Source organism: Camelina sativa, chromosome 11 (genome assembly GCF_000633955.1).
Source record: "Camelina sativa cultivar DH55 chromosome 11, Cs, whole genome shotgun sequence".
NCBI lineage: Eukaryota > Viridiplantae > Streptophyta > Magnoliopsida > Brassicales > Brassicaceae > Camelina > Camelina sativa.
The window spans coordinates 11529907-11550241 of NC_025695.1; the positions used below are offsets into that span (position 1 = coordinate 11529907).

General features: G+C 35.3%; 2 protein-coding genes and 1 pseudogene across 5 annotated transcripts; all 3 read left to right on the plus strand.

Moving 5' to 3' along the window:
* LOC104722919 lies at positions 5619–10580 on the plus strand. 3 transcript variants are annotated; one of them, XM_010441174.2, is made up of 12 exons: positions 5619–6412; positions 6509–6654; positions 7128–7233; positions 7338–7470; positions 7746–7809; positions 7901–8504; positions 8602–8931; positions 9124–9546; positions 9638–9710; positions 9808–9893; positions 9973–10092; positions 10189–10580. In XM_010441174.2, exons 1-12 carry the CDS (start codon positions 5765–5767, stop codon positions 10285–10287), a joined length of 2832 nt encoding a protein of 943 aa, XP_010439476.1. In that variant the 5' UTR covers positions 5619–5764; the 3' UTR covers positions 10288–10580. The 3 variants fall into 3 exon arrangements, with proteins under 3 accessions (XP_010439476.1, XP_019086962.1, XP_010439479.1); XM_019231417.1 differs by having other exon boundaries at positions 7904–8504; XM_010441177.2 differs by having other exon boundaries at positions 7940–8504.
* Positions 13057–16005, plus strand: LOC104722921 (cysteine-rich receptor-like protein kinase 29). Of its 2 annotated transcripts, XM_010441181.2 has the most exons (7): positions 13064–13975; positions 14316–14444; positions 14530–14684; positions 14772–14982; positions 15070–15313; positions 15389–15545; positions 15641–16005. In XM_010441181.2, the coding sequence occupies exons 1-7, from the start codon at positions 13138–13140 to the stop codon at positions 15944–15946; spliced, it is 2040 nt and encodes a 679-aa protein (XP_010439483.1). In that variant the 5' UTR covers positions 13064–13137; the 3' UTR covers positions 15947–16005. The 2 variants fall into 2 exon arrangements, with proteins under 2 accessions (XP_019088150.1, XP_010439483.1); XM_019232605.1 differs by having other exon boundaries at positions 13057–13975; positions 14772–15313.
* Positions 16162–19232, plus strand: LOC104722920 (annotated as a pseudogene).

Here is a 20335-nt window from a genome sequence, read left to right on the forward strand (position 1 = left end):
TCGATAATTACATCTGGTTGTTACAATGGTCAACGGCTACGTATTCCATACGTCATTTATACATCACAGAAAATACTAGAGAGCTGATCAGAGAATACGTAAATAAAACTGGAAAACCAAATATAAATGAGCAATGACATCAAACAATTTAAGAGTTAGTGATTATAATAAAAATGATTATTTTAGCCTGTACTCAGGCTAAATAAACTGAATTCAAGTTGGTAAATTTTATTAGTAGTTTGTAAACAGAAGATTAATTATTGGTTTATAAAAAAAAAGAATCAAAATGTGTAAAATAAAAAAATGATAATACAACTACTTTTTCTGAACCAATTGTGAATTACATGGAAAATGCATCTCTATGTTCTGCAGTCGATATCTAACATGATTTTCAAAAAACGAAAATGAAACTTGATTTTCAAAGTTAAACAAAAAATAAACATTATCCATTTGTTCATGGTTGGCCCATATTATTAATTGGAATGTGAAAATAGTTTTCTTATAAGCAAAGCAAAACAACAAAAAACTCTAATTCAAAACCTTTATTAAAACAAACAAGAACTCAATATCTTCTAGAGTAAAATTGATAGACCATTTAGTCATACATGGACAGAAAGTCCCAGCCGTCCAAAGGAAACAATAAAATCAGATAATGTCAATTTTGAAAAGTTAAGATAGGAACCTCTAAAGTGGATGTGTGTCTTTTGCAAGCATATTGTGGGCATTCTTGTGGTTTCATACTTGGTGAAAGCCATGCGACTTTGAGTTTGTTAAGGGTATATATCTAAATTGCATTAGAAAAAAATATTATATCGGAACTAAATGGTTGCTGGTATAGTCGTGACTTAGTATGTCGGGGGTTTTTGACCAAGTTCAACTTCTGTTGGACACATCTTTTAATTTTTTCAAAGCGGATTGACATAATATTTGCAGATTCCATTGATTAATATAAGAGTTTAAATTTGGGATTCGTAAGTCACCAGCAACGAATAAAACTTAGCTAGTAGATATCATTCTTACGAAATTGGTCTACAATGAACTGAATAAAATGTGAGACTATATATACAAATCTTTTGAATTTGGGTGTACATTTTTTTATTTTTTTTTATAACCAGATTTTTTTAAATCCAAAGCAGCCAGACTAGATATTTCATATTTTTGCAGCTACTGTACCTTTGTTTTTTAGTCAAGTATTGCCGTGATTGTTTGTTTATATGTTTTTGGTGACTCTAATCTTTAAAACTCACATCATCCAGATTAAGCAATTTTTAGTACTTACGCTCCGTTTGTTTTGTGCTCGAGATGGAATGAGGTTGTAAAACAACTACATATGATCAATGGAATTCTTAGAGGAACGACGAAAAGTGTTTGTTGTAAATTTTTACGATTAAAAACTACTGATTTTGTAAATTATACTATTTTCTATAAACGTAATCATAGATCATTCTTCTTTTCTTGTTATCAAATAATAAAATAATCTACATATAACATGCTTTAGTGTTTCTACATCAAGTTGATTACTCCATAATGTGAATTATTGCATAGTAACGAGTGTGGATTTACCGACATTTTCAGCATGAACATAGTAGAGCAGTTGGTTTTGCCTACCGATTATGTTAAAGATTTGTAAACATTATACATGTTGAACCGTCTATCATATATCATAGTAGATCTAGAAAATGTTTAGAGTAGTTAAAAGCATGTGCACAATCGTTCGCTAAGAAAAACTGCAGAAAATTAGATTATGTAGTTCGTAAATTATTACGATTAGAAGAAGATTTTCTTGACCACAAATTCAATATATATGTCCATCTTGTTAGTAATTGATAATAGTGGAAAGTGGCAACTTACACAAAGTTGGTGTTTGATGTCAAGTAGAGAACATGAATCTAAGTACAAGACCATAGATTCTTTTACTTTTTTTTTAGGTGGCAAATATTTATTTTCTTCCATTTAAAAGAAGATTTTGACTAAAAGAGTATAATTATTTGCTGTTTATGCAGACAAAAGCAAAACACTATTAATTTTCTACTTTTCGTTTATATAATCAGAGAAAAACTAAAAGCCCAACAAAATCATCCTACTATATTAATTGAGAAGTACAAATATGAAACTAACCTTAAAATGTATAAAAAATTACATTTAATTGTCATTAGAAAAACTTAATTAAGCTTAGTTAATTAATTAAATAAAGATCGTTAATTAAAAAAATAAAAAACGATGACAGATCAAATATAAAAATCTAGAAAAAAAAAATATTTTTTCTCTCTCTAATAAATTATGGACGAAATTACTAAATATATGTTTTAAAAATATAAACCAATCAGAATTTCAAAAACTAAGATTTTATATCCAAGTACACAATAAAATTATTTTTAATAATTAAATTTCAAAGATTTTGATAAGATTTCAAATTATGATTCTCCTATCATCTTTATTTTCTTTTATTTACAAATTGTTTGGAATTTTCATATAATACTTATGATTAATAAAATGCAAAATTTGAATTTTTTAAAACGAACATATATTACTCAATCTATAAAAATGTGTGTTTTAATTTCCACATTGGCGGGTTGGTAAAACTAAATTTATATAGATGATAAATTAATAATTTTTATTTGTTCACCATTATAATATTCAAATTACTACTTCATATTTCACAAAATAATGATGCAAATTCAACAAACAAATAATATAAAACTGTAATATACGTCAAAAATAAAATACTATAGTATTCTAAAATTATTATTATTCAAAAAGACTAATAGATTTACATAACAATTAAAATAAATATTATCTCAAACAAAATAACTTTACAGAACAATTATAATTTTTATTATTATATTATAATTTTTTTTTTAAATGTTGATTCGTGCTTAAAGCACGGGATATCTCCTAGTTGCAAACAAAAACACAGTACACATCTTATGGTATTGTGTCCAACACTATTCAAACGCAAGTTTTTGAAAATGCTACTGTTTCTAAATGCGTCTTCTTAGGTCTTTTTTATACATTTCATGTATGATAAAACACCATCAAAACTTTATGACCAAATGATACTTAAAACATTGCAAATATTAAAAATAAGTAACATGAACCAGTTTCGGCTTTTCTACCTGCGTGATCATACGCGAAAATTTTAAAATCTGACAAAAGATTTAGTATGCCTTTTATCTATATTATTTAAAAGAAAATATTGTTTTGAGTCATTGGATAGAAGTTCGTATGATATTATTAAAGGAAACAAACTTTTTGGTGTAAAGCTTTTGTCTTTGAAAGTGATTTCAAACATGTATTGTCCGTCATTGAAGATGGTAAACGGGCAGAAATATGTATGGTTTCCTTAAATGTTTCTTATATCTGGGATAACTGTAAAGTATTGAGGCTGACAAAATTATGTCTCTCCTGATTTGAGTTTTACTGCTGTTAAGGATATAATTTTTTTTTAGAGTAGATTCTTCCTGTTAGTGATGGGAAAATATCAGAGCTTAATAATAGAGGAATTAAGATTAATATTTCAGATGAGTTATAACTGGTGCTAATGATAGATGAATTAAGATTAATATTTCAGAGCAACTATATATTAAATAACAGAAATAATATTTATTATGATTGATTTGATAAATTTCAAAAAATTTAGGCTAATCTGTGGAACAATCATAAGAAATCTCAAAAAAATTCAAGTCCTCATATTTAGCATATGATTTTATTGCATAATGTTTTATTCACAACAACTTTTAAAAATAATGACATAAATTATATTTTATATAAAAATTACAATATAAATAAAAGGAATTTCAACGAATAAGCATGTGTCCTAATCTAGTATGGTAATATAATAGCTACAAAACTAAAAAATAGTTAGGACAATCAAATCATATCGTACGAATGAACTTGAGAAGTACCATATAACCAAAAATAAATATTTGAAAACAACTCAGATATAGAAGAAAAAAAAATACATTGAGGCATTAACACTTTCACATAGTCATGAAAGGTTAGATTAACCAAATTTCTTATAATCATATCAGGTTAGACCGTCCCTTTAGTCAGTTTAACACTAACAATTATTCTCTTTTTTTGTTTTTCGTCCAAAAGAAATTATATTGATGATGAATATTGATAATCTAAATACAACTGTTTGTAGAGCCAACTTGGAGGATTAAAACAGTCAAAGTAGAAATTACAATTTAGACACCCATATTGTGCTAGAAGATGAGCAACTTGATTACCATCTCTCTTTGACTTTATTATTCTCTATTAATATATAAACTTAACCAAAATTTTATTCCACACATTATTTTTAAAAAATTTAGAAACAATGGTGGTTTAAATATGGCCGGAAATACAACAACATCATAACCTCTATCCTAATGGGCCAACAAATATAATTACAAACTTAAAGTATATACAACAATATTTCTCATTGATACTATATGCACCACTAGTACAAACTACAAACATCAATTACATCTTCTAATTTAAATTGACAATATGTTTTCTACTATTCTTTAAAAACTTCAAATACAACCTTTACAAAACCCCTAAAACTAATTTACAATTAAAAGCAATTTAACTTTATTTACAATTTTTACATAAATTATTACCCCATCAAAGCAACAACAAAAATAAAAAAATCACAAAAATGAAACTTAGCTTTTGAAAACAACCTCGCACATATGTGCAGGTCCGACTCTAACCATACTCTAAATTTTAAAACTTTTTTTTTTGCCAAAATTAACTGTTGTTCTTAATAGTATAAAGGTGAAAAATACTCATGTTTAATTAAAAGTATTATATTAAATATAAACAATAATTTATGAAAGTAATATTTGAATAGGAATGAATAATTTAAAATTATTTACCAAGAACATATTTATAACAAAGTACAACCAATGTTAAGATTTATTTTTTTGTCGTCTACTATTTCAATCTATGTTTAATCAGTCAAAAGATTATGTGAAACTAGCGTTACTTTTTGATGCGTAGAATCAAATATATATGAAATCAACTTAAAATATCTGTAAGATAAGTGTTACTTTTAATGCGTAGTATTTCAATCTACGTATAATTAGTAAAAAAATCATGTAAAACTAGTGTTTTTTTTTTTGTAACGCCTAAATTGGGGGTGTACGTTACATTTTTTGGACAGTAGTATATCAAACTTCTTTTGTCCCTTAGTACTTTGAATCTAATCAGTCAAAGATTTATACAAAATTAATAATTATTTTTTGACACGTAATATATTAAATATATGCGTTGACTAAAAATTTATGTGAAATTAGTGTTATTTTCTGTCATGTAATATATTACATTTATGTATAGTCAAATAAAAATTAATGTAATATAATTTTTTTGTTAAAAACAATTATCAATAATTAGAAAACTATCATCATATGAAGTATATACAGTTAATAAAGATTTTATCTTTTTATAAATACTAGCAAACTAGTAGTATTATAGAATTAAGAAACCAAAATACACAAAAGAAAAAGAGAAAAAAAAGACCAGAGGAGAGGTAACTGAAAAACTGAAGATCCTCTCGATATTTGCGATAATACGTTACCGAAACAAGACTCTCGTTCTCCTCTTAATTACAATACTGCCACTTCTTCGACTCTGCAAATAAAAAGACTTTGCCTTTTCGCCTTTCTCTCTCTCTCTGACTACAACTTCGTCGTCGCTGGTTTCAGATCACTAACTCCGGAGATACTCCACCGGGAATTTCTCACCCGAATTCAGAGAAATTTCGGGTCTTTTGAGAATGTCGGAGACCGAGACCGTCCCAGACGAGTTTCGTTGCAACCGCTCCGATGGTAAGCAATGGAGGTGCAAGAGACGAGCTTTAGAGGGTAAAAAGATGTGCGAGGCTCATCACTCTTCTCAGAGCTTAAAGCGGAGTAAGCAGAAAGCTTCAGAGTCGATGAAGCTCGTTAGATCAAGAAGAGGAGGAGGAGGAGGAGGAGGAGACGAAGCGGCGTGTTCTGAGATCGAACCGAGCGAACACAGAATTAGGGCTAAGAGATTGGGGAAATCGAAGAGGAAGCGAGTTATGGGTGAAGCTGAGGCTATGGATGAAGCGGTTAAGAAGATGAAGCTGAAGAGAGGGGATTTGCAGCTGGATTTGATTAGGATGGTGCTGAAGAGAGAAGTTGAGAAGAGGAAGAGGTTACCGAATCAGAAGAAGAAGACGAAGAAGGTGAATAGTAGTAATGGTGGGTTTGGTGAATTTGTTGGAGAGGAGCTAACGAGGGTTCTTCCTAATGGTGTGATGGCGATTTCACCACCTTCTCCGACTACAAGTAATGTGTCTTCTCCTTGTGATGTTAAAGTTGGTGAAGAGCCAATTTCGGTTGCTAAACGAAGGTTTAGGTCTAAGAACATTGAACCTTTGCCTGTTGGCAAAATGCAGGTAACATAAAGGCTTAAAGTTTACACTTTTTGTGTATTCAATTAGTTTCTTTTTTTACTCTTCTTATTTGGGTTTTGTGTGATTGTGTTTGTTAAGGTGGTTCCTTTCAAGGGGGATTTGGTCAATGGAAAGAAGGAGAAGAAGAAGAGGTGTCATTGGTGTGGAACCAGAGGATTTGGGGATTTGATTAGTTGTTTGAGTTGTGAAAGAGAGTTCTTTTGCATTGATTGTATCGAGAAAAGGTATGCTCTGTCCTTTTTGCTGCTGATGGATTGTTAACATTAGAATCTAATCCTATGTATCTAGTTAAAGAGTTACATGAAGAGGATAGTTATAATTAGGAATCTCCTTAACGATATCAGTCGTTTTGTGGACCGAAGACATCTTGAGGCTTATTCATTCACCTATGGTAGCTGCTGAATTGCAATGTTTGTTCTGTTTTTATGTGCATTCAGAGTATTTTCTTTCCACTTTTGAGGAGAGCTTGCTCGAATTTCGTTTTTACTTCCCTGATAATAAGTGGCGTAAATGTTAGGATGTAATAACATGAGATACTCTTTCCTGCAATTTCCTGCAATTTCCTGCTTCAATAATTTCACTTGAGAATGCTTCTGTAGTTTTATTGTTTCTGATTTTGCTATTAAGTTCTCTGGTTTTGATTTACTAATTGGTTAGAAGCAGTCATCATACTGATTTTTGGCTTGGAATAAATCAGGAACAAGGGGTCGAGAGAAGAAGTTGAGGAAAAATGCCCTGTATGCTGTGGATCATGCAGGTGCAAGGTTTGCTCAGTCACTATGTCTGGAGTCACTGAATGTAAGGTCTGAATATCTGATAGTTCCTTAGCTTAAAAATTCTATATGGTTTTTTTCTTTCTTCAGATGATTTGTGACACAAAGTTGGTAACTTGTATAAAATGTTCCAGGATTCTCAGAGTGTCAGGAGTGATATTGACAGGGTTTTGCATCTGCATTATGCGGTGTGCATGCTTCTTCCAGTACTAAAAGAAATCAATGCAGAACACAAAGTAGAGATGGAGAATGACGCTGAAAAGAAAGGTGTTTAATAGTTTTGCCAAATCCTTTATTTTTCCTTAAGATAGCTTGCTGGTTTTAGGACAGGAACAGCCATAATTAGACGCTTTATTTCAGATTCTTTATTTTTTGGATCCTACGGTTCTATTAAGTTAAACTCGTTCTTGGGACATGCTATCTTTCCCCTCTTTATTCTCAAGTAAAGGGTGAGTCCCATGCGTCAGTTTGTGGATCGCGGTCTCACGCACTAATCCCTACAGGCTCATATGTTTGATTCTTTTCTTTAACATTCGTGATAGGGGGAAATCCAGCTGAACCTCAAGTACATAGCTCTGAATCAACCTCTGATGATCTACAGCTCTGGTGCTTACTCTGCTACCTTCTACTGTTAAGTGTTCACATATTGTGTTTTTTTTCTTCTTCTGATTACTTCGTTAAATACTTGTCTGAGTAGCAGCAGTGACAACTCTGCTGTTGTGGATTTGAAAAAAAGGTGCACCCGCAGTTCCTCAGTTCTCAGGCTAAGTTGTGACCAAGATCAGAGTCAAGGGAGCTTATCTAGAAAGGTTGGGCCAGTTAAATGCTCGAATGGTATAAAATCTCTATCAGATTGTAAGCTGAAAGAAGTCAAAGGATGCAGCAATAACCTTTCTCTGAGTCTATTGTCTCTGGAGTTGACAAGCAAGTTAGAAATCAGTGCAGAGGAAGTAGTCAGTTGCTATGAATTGCCTGAAGTCTTGGATAAATTCTTTGGATGTCCATTTTGTCATGGAATGGAAACGAAATCTAGTAGTAGCGATAGTAACTTGAAAGAAGCATCTAAGAGAAGAGAAGACGGAACTGGCAAATTTTTATACTACCCCACAGTGATGGAATTTCAACAAAACAATCTCGAACACTTTCAGACACACTGGAGTAAAGGCCATCCTGTAGTAGTTCGCAGTGTGTTAAAGGGTGGTTTAAGCCAGAACTGGGATCCAGTAGCCATGTTCTGTTGCTATCTTATGACCATAAACAGCAAAACTGGCAATAGTACCGATTGTATGGATTGGTTTGAGGTTAGTCCTTGTGTTCTTTGATGTTACTGGTGCGCTCTCTTTCTGGATTTTAATACCCTTTAATCTCTTAATTGGTCTATTTCTTATTCAATGACAGGTAGAAATTGGCGTAAAGCAATTTTTTTTAGGGTCTTTGAGAGGAAAGGCTGAGACTAATACTTGTCAAGAAAGGCTGAAGCTGGAGGGATGGCTTTCGTCTTCATTGTTTAAAGAACAGTTTCCAAATCATTATGCTGAAATACTGAATATTTTACCAATTTCACACTACATGGATCCGAAGAGCGGACTACTAAATATCGCAGCCAACCTACCTGACACTGTACAAACACCTGATTTTGGTCCATGCCTCAATATTTCATACAGGAGTGGTGAAGAATATGCACTGCCTGATTCTGTGAAGAAGTTAGGTTTCGAAACTTGTGACATGGTAAGTTTTCTTAATCCTTCCATTTGGAAGAGCCATCCCTTATTTCACACTTTCCTAGCTTTACAAATTGAAGATTTATACGGATTGTTAGCTAAAGTAGTAACACTGTGGTCAGTTAAATTTCCTTACACTTTTCTGGTTTAACTTTTCAGATCTACTTATATTTTTCTCAACCTTTGATTTGCTCTGCAGGTTGATATCTTGTTATATGTCACAGAAACACATGTATCCACTAAACAGATTTGTAGGATAAGAAAGCTTATGAAAAATATTGGAAGAGTAAGATCTAAAAACCCAGAGCAGGGGAGGGAGAGTAGATTTGATAAGGGAAAGAAACGAGATAGGTCTGAGGCATATGCTCAGAGAGATGGGTTGGATGGCTATCCCAGTTCTGATTCAGAATCTTCACAACACTGTTTAGGCGCTAAATGCAGAGGCACTAAGTTTGAAGGAGAGGAAAGAGAAAGTTGCAACGACTCTTGTGAAGAAGAAAGCCTAAGCAACTCTTATGGTGCCCGGTGGGATGTATTTCAGAAACAAGATGTTTCTAAACTTCTCGAGTATATTAATAACCACTCTCTCGAGCTAGAATCCATGGATTCCAGCAAAAAAAACGTAAGTTTTAGGTTGATGGTTTGATCGCTTCTACAAAAGATCAGTTGTTGTTGTGCCCATCATTAGTAATTGTTATGTATCATTTTGGCAGGTGAGTCATCCATTACTTGAGCAGAGTTACTATCTTGATGAGTACCACAAAGAAAAGCTTAAGGAAGAGTTTGGTAAGTATCATATCCTCATTTCTACTAGTTTTATCTTACCATTTCATTATGTCTTTAAGGCATACTCAGTTTCATGTTGCTTATTTTGTTTGCTCAGACGTTGAACCATGGAGTTTTGATCAATGTGTTGGGGAAGCAGTCATCGTCCCTGCTGGATGTCCATACCAAAATAGAAAGAATAAGGTATTACTTTTACATCCAACACTCTTTCCTTCCTTTTTAATAATAAAGTTATTTATTTTTTCAACACAACTATTGCTAGTCTTGCGTAAATGCGGTCGTGAAGTTTCTGTCACCTGAGCATGTTACTGAATCTATTAAACGAGTGGAGGAGCTCAATCAACTTCCTCAGAGCGTCAAAACGAAAGCAAATAAGATTGAGGTAAGTTCCCTTAGTTTAAAGTTTTAAAACAAGGTTGCTTAAGAAAGTAGTGGTGGTGTGTTTATGTAAAAGATAATATTGCTGCACAATAACCAGGTGAAGAAAATGGCAATTCATAAAATTAGCGAAGCTGTAAAGGAAATCCGGGAACTCACATCTTCAGATTCAACTGGTGCATCGAGATTATATAACTAGAGCTAGAGGTAGCAACCTTGATTCTTGACCATTGATAGTTACCCTATTCTTCTGGGAAAGATTAAGCTGTTGAGTTGCAGTTGTAAGGAGTAGTAGAATGTAAACATACATAGAAGAAATAAACAAACAAGAACAGAGAGAGAGCAAAAGGGAATTCATTTGCCATTCTGTTGTTGGGTTATTAATAATAAAGTGGAATATATCTTGATGTTACAAAAGTTTTTCTTTTTTACATATGTTGGCTTGTGATTGACAAAATCTAATGATATATACACAGTTTAATTACAAATACCTCTTTTGGGCTCATTTTGTTCTAAGAACAATCTTACCTTTTGCATCGTCATGGATAATTGGTAAGACTATGTCTGGAGGCTGAACCCTCCAGACTTTAGGATCCTGAAACTGATGTCCTAACTTAGCCAATTTATCAGCGACTCGATTCCCTTCTCTGTAAACATGGCTCAACACGCAGTTGCTCAGCTCAGGCATAACCACATTGATGTAATTCACATGCTTTTTTGTCTCTTCACATCTCAGTCTCCCTCTCTTGGAGATGATATCCATTATGATCTTGGCATCTCCTTCGAGCCATAGATCCGTCCACCCGTTCTCTAGAACAAGCTCGAGGCCTCTTTTGAGGGCTGCGAACTCTGCCATGGTGCTTGTGGCTTCCCCTATGGATTCAGAGTATCCAAGAAGGAACTCAGCCTTGTGGTTTCTGAATATCCCTCCAATGCTGGCTTGTCCTTCTCGTCCTCTCGATCCGTCAAAGTTAAGCTTTATCCATCCATTTTGGGGTTTCTTCCACACAACTATAACAGGCTGCTTATGGTAGTTTCGGATTAAGAACATAGTAGCCCGGGTTTGAAGCAACCCTTGATATCTAGCCATCTTTGTGAAAGCCAACATTGTGGTAAACCTTTTTCTAATAACCTGAGTTTTATTTTCTTAAAGGATGGGGGACTCGGAATGTATTTTCGCTCTAGTAGTCACGTATCATCATCTCGATTAAGAATAGACAACTTTGATGGATGGGTTTGTTAGGGAAATGATCCTTGCAAGGAAAGCAAATAATGATCCTTAAATGAATTGAAAGGGTTCGAACATTGAAGAGTTTTTTAATAAACCGTTTTTAAATGAGGAACGGTTTTTGAAGTCGGAGAAGTTTTAACGAAGACAATTTGGAAAAACCTGAAACAGCCTATATATATGACTACTTTTGTCTTATCCCTAAAATACTGAGTGTCTCTCCTCAACCTCAGGAGGATCTCTCTCTCTCTCGCTCTCTCTCTCTCTAGAGAAAAGAAAATTGCAAGCAAAGAAGGAATGAGAATAGAGTGACCCACGTTTTCCGGAAACATAATGTCTTCTACATGAAGTTATGTTTACGAAACAAAGTAACATAACAACATATCAGACGTTGATCAAAAAAAAAAAAAAACAACATATCAGACAGACCACTAAGAAATGATTCTTCTTTCACTAAAGAAAATTGAAGAACACATGCAACAGAGCATCTTCAAGAAGCAGAGCAAATCCCATATAATAATGCGATTACATGAAAAAATTGAATCTGGAAAGATCTTTCTTGTTGTGAATTCTGTCAAGTATCATGGCTTGTTGATCAAACCGGGAATCCCAGAGTTTGGTTTACCACTCAACATTCTAAATTAAAAGGATCGTGAATTGAAACCGAACCGTTGGTAACAACACGCAATATGTACGTTAGTTCATCGTTACCGGTTCCGGTTATTACATTTTTGGACCCGGTACGAGGTTAATTTTAAGTTCATAAAGTGAACCGTCGTCCTCTTTGTTTTCTCTCAGCTTAATCCGCCGTCGTCGCTGGTTCAAACGACGGTCGGTCGTATTGATCGTCGCTGTTTGGATCTTTGACAATTCCCGGACCTCTTGGGCTCTCAATTTCCATGAATTAGTGTAGCTTATCCCACACAACTGCTCTGGAAACGCGGGAACAAGCAAAAGGCGTCGAATTTGGCGGCTCACCACATTATATCATCTTTAATGGCGTCGAAGGGGATCAGGAAGTTACATGGATGAGATGCACATCGTGTGTGTTTTTGTTTGTGCTTCCTTCCGTTTTTCTTTGTCGCCGAGATATCTAATCCTGGCTTTAATTTCGGAATGCTGAGGTTTACATGGCGAGATTCGAACTCTCTGGGATGTTGTTTCCAAGCAAAGGGTTGTGATAAAGTATGATACTTTCTTCATTTTATTACATTTTGGGGTTATGTACTTATGTTCATATGCTGAAGAAGACATATATTTTCTTGGCTTCTGGTTTTTGCAAATTGCAGGTTTCTCGATGAAGAAGAGAATCTCATTCAATGATCTTCGGAAACCTGTATCTCATAGGTATAACTTCAAATACAGCAGGAGGGAGGGACTATGGCATATGATCATTTAAGTAGTTTATTTCTCATTAATGGAAGATTCGTTTTAGTTCCAATTTGGTTAAAGTTTCAGACTTGTTATTTAGTTCATATTGGTTACTTGAGAGTTGAGAGGAAACAAGTGAGAAATAAACATTTTCACATCGTTGACCTGATTCGCTGCACCAACTCGTACATTTTATATTGAAATTTTGTAAATCTATCATCATGCAGGACCCAACAACTCTTACAAAGGTTGTCCACTTGTGTCTGCTACTGAGATTTATATTTGTTTTTGATCAGCAACTTGTCTTCTTTCGACTGTCAGATTTTGAAATAGTTTAAAGAACACACTGCTTCTTTTTTTTTTTATCTTAAGGTCAAATTAGATCGACATTGACGGCTTTACCATATCTATACACATTACACACTGGTTTATTTCTTCTTTCAAGCTTCCATGGAACATGTCAGGGTTATCTTCTTCTTCTTTGCTTGTGTCCTAACTCTTGTTCCATTTCATGCCGTTGCTCAGGTAGATTCCTATGAGTTTGATCCAGATTTCAACTGTGTTGATCGTGGCAACTTCACAGCAAACAGCACTTTTGCCGGAAATCTCAACCGCCTTGTCTCCTCTCTCTCCTCGCTCAAATCCAAAGCTTATGGCTTCTACAACCTTTCTTCTGGAGATTCATCTGGAGAAAGAGCTTATGGAATTGGTCTGTGTAGAAGAGAAGTCAGAAGAGATGATTGTCTCAGCTGTATTCAGACAGCTGCAAGAAACCTCACCAAGCAGTGTCCGCTGACAAAACAAGCTGTCGTATGGTACACGCACTGTATGTTTCGTTACTCGAACAGGACAATCTATGGAAGAAAAGAGACGTTCCCGACCACGTCTTTGATTGCGGATGAAGTGATATCAGCAAACAGAGATGACTTTGAGCGTCTGCAGAGAGGACTATTGGACAGACTCAAAGGAATTGCAGCGGCTGGTGGGCCGAATAGGAAATACGCTCAAGGGAACGGTTCAGCTTCGGCGGGTTACCGGAGATTCTATGGAACTGCCCAATGTTCGCCAGATTTGTCTGAACAGGATTGTAACGATTGTCTAGTTTTTGGGTTTGAGAGTATCCCACGTTGTTGTGATGCTCAGATTGGCCTTCGGTGGTTTTGTCCTAGTTGTAACTTCCGGTTTGAGACGTGGCTATTTTATGAGTTTGATGCCGACCTAGAGCCTGATCCACCTGCAATTCAGCCTGCTGATTCACCAACGTCGAGTGCAAGAACTGAGAGAACTGGTACATAGAAATGTTAAATGTGTTTTGTTTTCTGCTTCAGACGTTGTCCCCAGCTGCAGATGTTTCTTCTGTCTCTAAGATTTAAGGCAGTGAATGTTTATTGCAGGAAAGAGTAAAGGTGGATCTAAAGTCGTTATCGCCATAGTCATTCCTATAGTTCTTGTTGCATTATTNCTGATCCACCTGCAATTCAGCCTGCTGATTCACCAACGTCGAGTGCAAGAACTGAGAGAACTGGTACATAGAAATGTTAAATGTGTTTTGTTTTCTGCTTCAGACGTTGTCCCTAGCTGCAGATGTTTCTGTCTCTAAGATTTAAGGCAGTGAATGTTTATTGCAGGAAAGAGCAAAGGTGGATCTAAAGTCGTTATCGCCATAGTCATTCCTATAGTTCTTGTTGCATTATTTGCAATTTGCCTATGCTTGGTCTTGAAGTGGAAGAAGAACAAGTCTAGAGATAGAGTCAAAGGTAACAACTGTTCTTCTTCTTGTCATCGTTATATTGTTAAAGAAAAGATGAACTATAATTTGATAAGTACTATCTGCATATTCAGTTCTTGGGCAATCTCCTTTGTCGGGATCAGTTGGCGAGGATGAGTTCTCAAACACTGATTCGCTGTTAGTTCATTTTGAAACTTTAAAGGCTGCAACAAATAATTTTTCTTCTGAAAACGAACTTGGACGTGGTGGGTTTGGTTTAGTTTATAAGGTAAGCTTCTTGACCAAATGGCTTCTTACTGGTAACTTAGGTTTCTTTATTTAAGAGATTTACAAATTTGGAATATGTATGCCTCAGGGTGTGTTCTCTCATGGGCAAGAAATCGCGGTGAAGAGATTATCTGGTACTTCTGGACAAGGAGACATCGAGTTCAAGAACGAAATTTTACTACTTGCAAAGCTTCAACATAGGAACTTGGTTAGGCTTTTAGGTTTCTGCATACAAGGAGAAGAAAGACTCCTTGTCTATGAGTTCATCAAGAACTCTAGTCTTGATCATTTTATCTTTGGTAAACTTTTCCGCCCTTTACTTCGGATAATGTATCATGCTACCATTCTTTTTTTCTACACTGTGGTTGATCTTTGTGCCACTGCAGATATTGAGAAGCGTCAACTTTTGGATTGGGGAGTACGATACAAAATGATTGGAGGAGTAGCTAGAGGACTTCTTTATCTTCATGAAGACTCTCGTTTCCGGATAATTCACCGTGATCTGAAAGCTAGCAACATCCTTTTGGACCAAGAAATGAATCCGAAAATCGCAGATTTTGGATTAGCTAAACTCTTTGACACAGGCCAAACCATGACACATCGATTCACAAACAGAATTGCAGGAACTTAGTAAGTGAATCTATCTTACTAATTTATTACATCCAAGAAACACCTGTATAAACCAGTTATCATTTCAATTTATAGCGGCTATATGGCTCCGGAATACGCAATGCATGGCCAATTCTCTGTGAAAACAGATGTTTTCAGCTTCGGTGTATTAGTCATTGAGATCATTACAGGTAAGAGAAACAACAATGGTGGATCTAATGATGACGAAGATGCAGAAGATCTTCTTAGTTGGGTAAGTACAGTATCCAAAACCAAACCATTATTTGGGGTTTCAGTATTGTTCATCTTGTGACAAAATTTGAGATTCTGTTCTTCTTTCTTTTTCAGGTATGGAGAAGCTGGAGAGAAGACACTATACTAAGTGTGATTGATCCGAGTTTAACCACGGGATCAAGAAACGAGATCTTGAGAAGCATACACATTGGTCTTTTATGCGTTCAAGAGAGTGCAGCGACTAGACCAACAATGGCTACCATTGCACTCATGCTTAATAGCTATTCTTTTACTCTCCCGACGCCTTCGAGGCCTGCATTTGTGTTAGAGAGTGTTATGCCTTTGAATATTTCCTCTTCAACGGAAGGGTTACAAATGTCCTCGAATGATGTCACTGTTTCTGAGTTATCTCCTCGTTAGTCTGTAAATGTTTTTGATTCTTCTCTGAAAGCCTTTGAAATGGATTTTGTTTGTGTGAATTTTCAGGCAGCTTGGCTTGATCTTATTGTGAATAAACACGCATCTGAAGCTGTGAGATACTTTTTTTTCCTTTGACTTATTGTTTTCTTCTTCTAGTTTATCGATTGTCGATTTCTTTAAAGGTACAATTTGATAAAGTGTATATATGTCACTAAGTTTAGAAAATTGAAAAAGGGTAAACTTTCAATTGAGTCCACATATAAAAATATGAGACTTGAAAGGTAAACTGGCTTATACGAAGTTAGATAGTTCCTAGTTGGTTTGAATTCTATCGAACTTTCAGTATCTTCCTGGTACGTGAGGGGAAACAAGTCTTGAATATATAAACGTTTTCACACCGTTGACTTAATTTTGTGATTCTTTGAAGTCTTTGAAGTCTTGAAGTCGTTGGTGTCATTTTGTGATCCTTTGAATTTGTGTTCTTTCTGCTGCCCGATTTTGAACTTGTTCAAAGAACACACTGCTTTGAATGATTCCAAGGTCAAGTGAGATTGACCTTTACAATATTTAGTCTCATTACGTTCTGGGGATTTCTCATAAGATTACAAGAAGGAAAAAGAAAGCTTTAAGCTTCAATGGAACATGTCAGTTTTTTCTTCTTTGCTTGTGTCCTAACATTTGTACCATTTATCACCTTAGCTCAGAAGGATACCTATGAGTTTCCTCCAAGGTTCAACTGTGTAGCTCGGGGAGGAAACTTCACGGTCAACAGCACTTTTTCCGGCAATCTGGGCGGCCTTGTCTCCTCTCTCTCTTCACTCACACCCAAAGCTTATGGCTTCTACAACCTTTCTTCTGGTGACTCATCTGGAGAAAGAGCTTATGCAATTGGTCTGTGTAGAAGACAAGTCAAAAGAGATGATTGTCTCAGCTGTATTCAGACAGCTGCAAGAACCCTCACTGAGCAGTGTCCGCAGAAAAAACAAGCTGTTGTGTGGTACACGCACTGTATGTTTCGTTACTCGAACAGGACAATCCATGGAAGAAAAGAGACGTTCCCGACTACGTCTTTTATTGCAGGCACAAACATATCAGCAAACAGAGATGAGTTTGATCGTCTGCAGCTAGAGCTTTTGGACAAACTCAAAAGGATTGCAGCAGCTGGTGGGCCGAATAGGAAATACGCTCAAGGGAGCGGTTCGGGTGTGACAGGATACCCGAGATTCTACGGAAATGTGTATTGTACACCGGATTTGTCTGAACAGGATTGTAATGATTGTTTAGTTTTTGGGTTTGAGAATATCCCACGTTGTTGTTATGGTCAGATTGGTCTTAGGTGGTTGTCTCCTAGCTGTATCTTCAGATTTGAGACTACAAAATTCTATGAGTTTGATGCCGATCTAGAGCCTGATCCACCTGCAACTCAGCCTGCTGATTCATCTGCAACTAAGCCTGATGACTCACCAACGTCAGCTGCAAGAACTGAGAGAACAGGTACATAGAAATGCTTGAATAATGTGCTCTTGCAAATGTTTGTCTCTACGTTTTAAGGCAGTGAATGTTTTATTGCAGGAAAGGGAGAAGGTGGATCTAAAGTCATTATCGCGATAGTCATCCCAATAGTTCTTGTTGCGTTATTTGCAAATTTCCTATGCTTGGCCTTGAAGTGGAAGAAGAACAAGTCTCTAGGAAGATTCAAAGGTAATACATTCTTCTTATTTTTAAAGCTACGAAGGATATGCTATTAATACTTAGATCAACTGCAGGGAATGAGTTCTCAGATTCACTGCTAGTTAACTTTCACACTTTAAAGGAAGCAACAGATAACTTTTCACCAGAAAACGAACTTGGACGTGGTGGATTTGGCTCAGTTTATAAGGTATGTTTCTTTGAGTAAACTTCTTTAACTGTAACTTCGGATTGTCTTGAGAGATTTATTAACTTAGGTTTACGCATGTCTTAAGGGTGTGTTGCCGGGTGGGCAAGAAATCGCGGTGAAAAGATTATCTTGTACTTCAGGACAAGGAGACGTTGAATTCAAAAACGAAATTTTACTACTTGCAAAGCTTCAACATAGAAACTTGGTGAGGCTTTTAGGTTTTTGCATGGAAGGACAAGAAAGAATCCTTGTCTATGAGTTCATCAAGAACGCTAGTCTTGACCATTTCATTTTCGGTAATCTTTTTCCGCCATTTGCTAGCTCCATAGGATCCTACCAAATCCTTTTCCGCTCTGTGTTGATTCTTACGCTGTTGCAGATCTTGAGAAACATCAACTTTTGGATTGGGGAGTGCGATACAAACTGATAGGAGGAGTAGCTAAAGGACTTCTTTATCTTCATGAAGACTCTCGTTATCGGATAATTCACCGTGATCTTAAAGCTAGCAACATCCTTTTGGACCAAGAAATGAATCCGAAAATCGCAGATTTCGGATTAGCTAAACTATTTGACACTGACCAAACTTCTACTAATCGATTCACAAGCAGAATTGCTGGAACTTAGTAAGTAAAATTCATTTAACTTATTAAATCCGTGACACATCGGTATATAACGGTTATTTCATTTCTGACTTGTAGCGGGTATATGGCTCCGGAATACGCCATGCACGGACAATTCTCGGTGAAGACAGACGTTTTCAGCTTCGGTGTATTAGTCATTGAGATCATTACGGGAAAGAGAAACAACAATGGTTCATCTAATGATGATGAAGATGCAGAAAGTCTACTTAGTTGGGTAAGTACACAACCAAACCGGTAGTTATGTTGAGGTTTCAGTTTGATTTATCGTGTTAAACGAATTTGTGATTCTGTTTGTTTGTCAGGTATGGAGAGTTTGGAAAGAAGACACTATACTAAGCGTGATCGATCCGACTTTAACCACAGGTTCAAGAAACGAGATCTTGAGATGCATACACATTGGTCTTTTATGTGTTCAAGAAAGTTCAGCAACTAGACCAACAATGGATTTGGTTGCTCTTATGCTCAATAGCGATTCTTATACTTTCCCAACGCCTTCAAGGCCTGCGTTTGTGTTAGAGAGTGTCATACCTTCGAATATTTCTTCGTCGACAGAACCGTTACTAATGTCGTCGAATGATGTCACTGTTTCTGAATTATCTCCTCGTTAGGGAGCTCAATCTTTAATTCTTCTCTGAAAGCCGGTAAACGGGTTTCGTTTCTGTGATTTTTTTTTTCAGATAGATAGCCTTGGCTTCTTAGCTCTTTCCTTTAGTTTCTATAGACATACATATGTGATATGTCATTAGCGGTAAATATGCTTTGCAAATTCGATTTTATTATGTTTAAAATCATATAAACTAGCGATAGAATTCATGACCAAGCTTTGTGGACCCTTGGGAGTATTTTTTAAATGGAGGTGATGTTTCTTTATTAGTAGATGAAGCCTAGTAGCCACATTCTCTCAATTAAACTAATATTTTTGTAACTTTTCATTTATAATCAACTAATCCACTAAATGAATCAATAATGTAAATTCTTAAACCGATCTGGCATTGTATGAGCAGAGCTTCATCATATGCTTTAGTGCCACACTTGCCAGTGCATCCACTTAGAAATAATTTAACGTCATGCAAACAAGATTACTACGAAATTAACGTTGGCTTATTATTGGATTTTAGGCGAGTAAACAACATTTAAAGGAGTACAGTTTGAAACATCAAGATACAGTATGTAAAATATTTCACGTGCAATAAAATAAAGAGAATACCAATCCTAATCAAATGTGCGATACTTTGACCACATGAGTCAATGTGGCGGCCAAAGGCAACAACAAGCATTTAAGCTTTAAATAACTAAGCACTTTTATTCCCAATAAAATTTTCGTATACAAAGCCAACTGCTCCACTTGCTTCACATTATTATTTTTTTCTCTTTTCAAATTTGTTAACCACCTAGCTTAATGTACAATAGGAATATAGTATTACGTACCTTCTAATTATTCTAATCTTGATCAACTATTTGATTAGATCCACATCATTTTTATATATTGACTATGGACTAAGGTAAGAACGTCAGAAGTAGTCCATACTCCATACTAGATATGAATGGAATCCTGTACGTAAGTTAAATTATTCAAAGTAGCAAAGAAGATTTTATAAAACGTAAGTTTCTTTGTTAATAAACTTTGGACCGTTAAAATTTCTTATCTATCATGTAAACTGAGACACCGTCCAAAACGTTTAGTTGTAAGAACAAAGTTCCAAAACAATTAGGTCATCCCCCAATCACATATTACTGCGGGTTGTATAATCTTGAAAAAGAACAACAAAAAGTAGATGAAGAAAAAGAATTGAAAGACCTCAGATAATAATTAATACCTTACCAAGATGATATAATAATTCAAACAATTTGACCTTTTTTTGTTACACC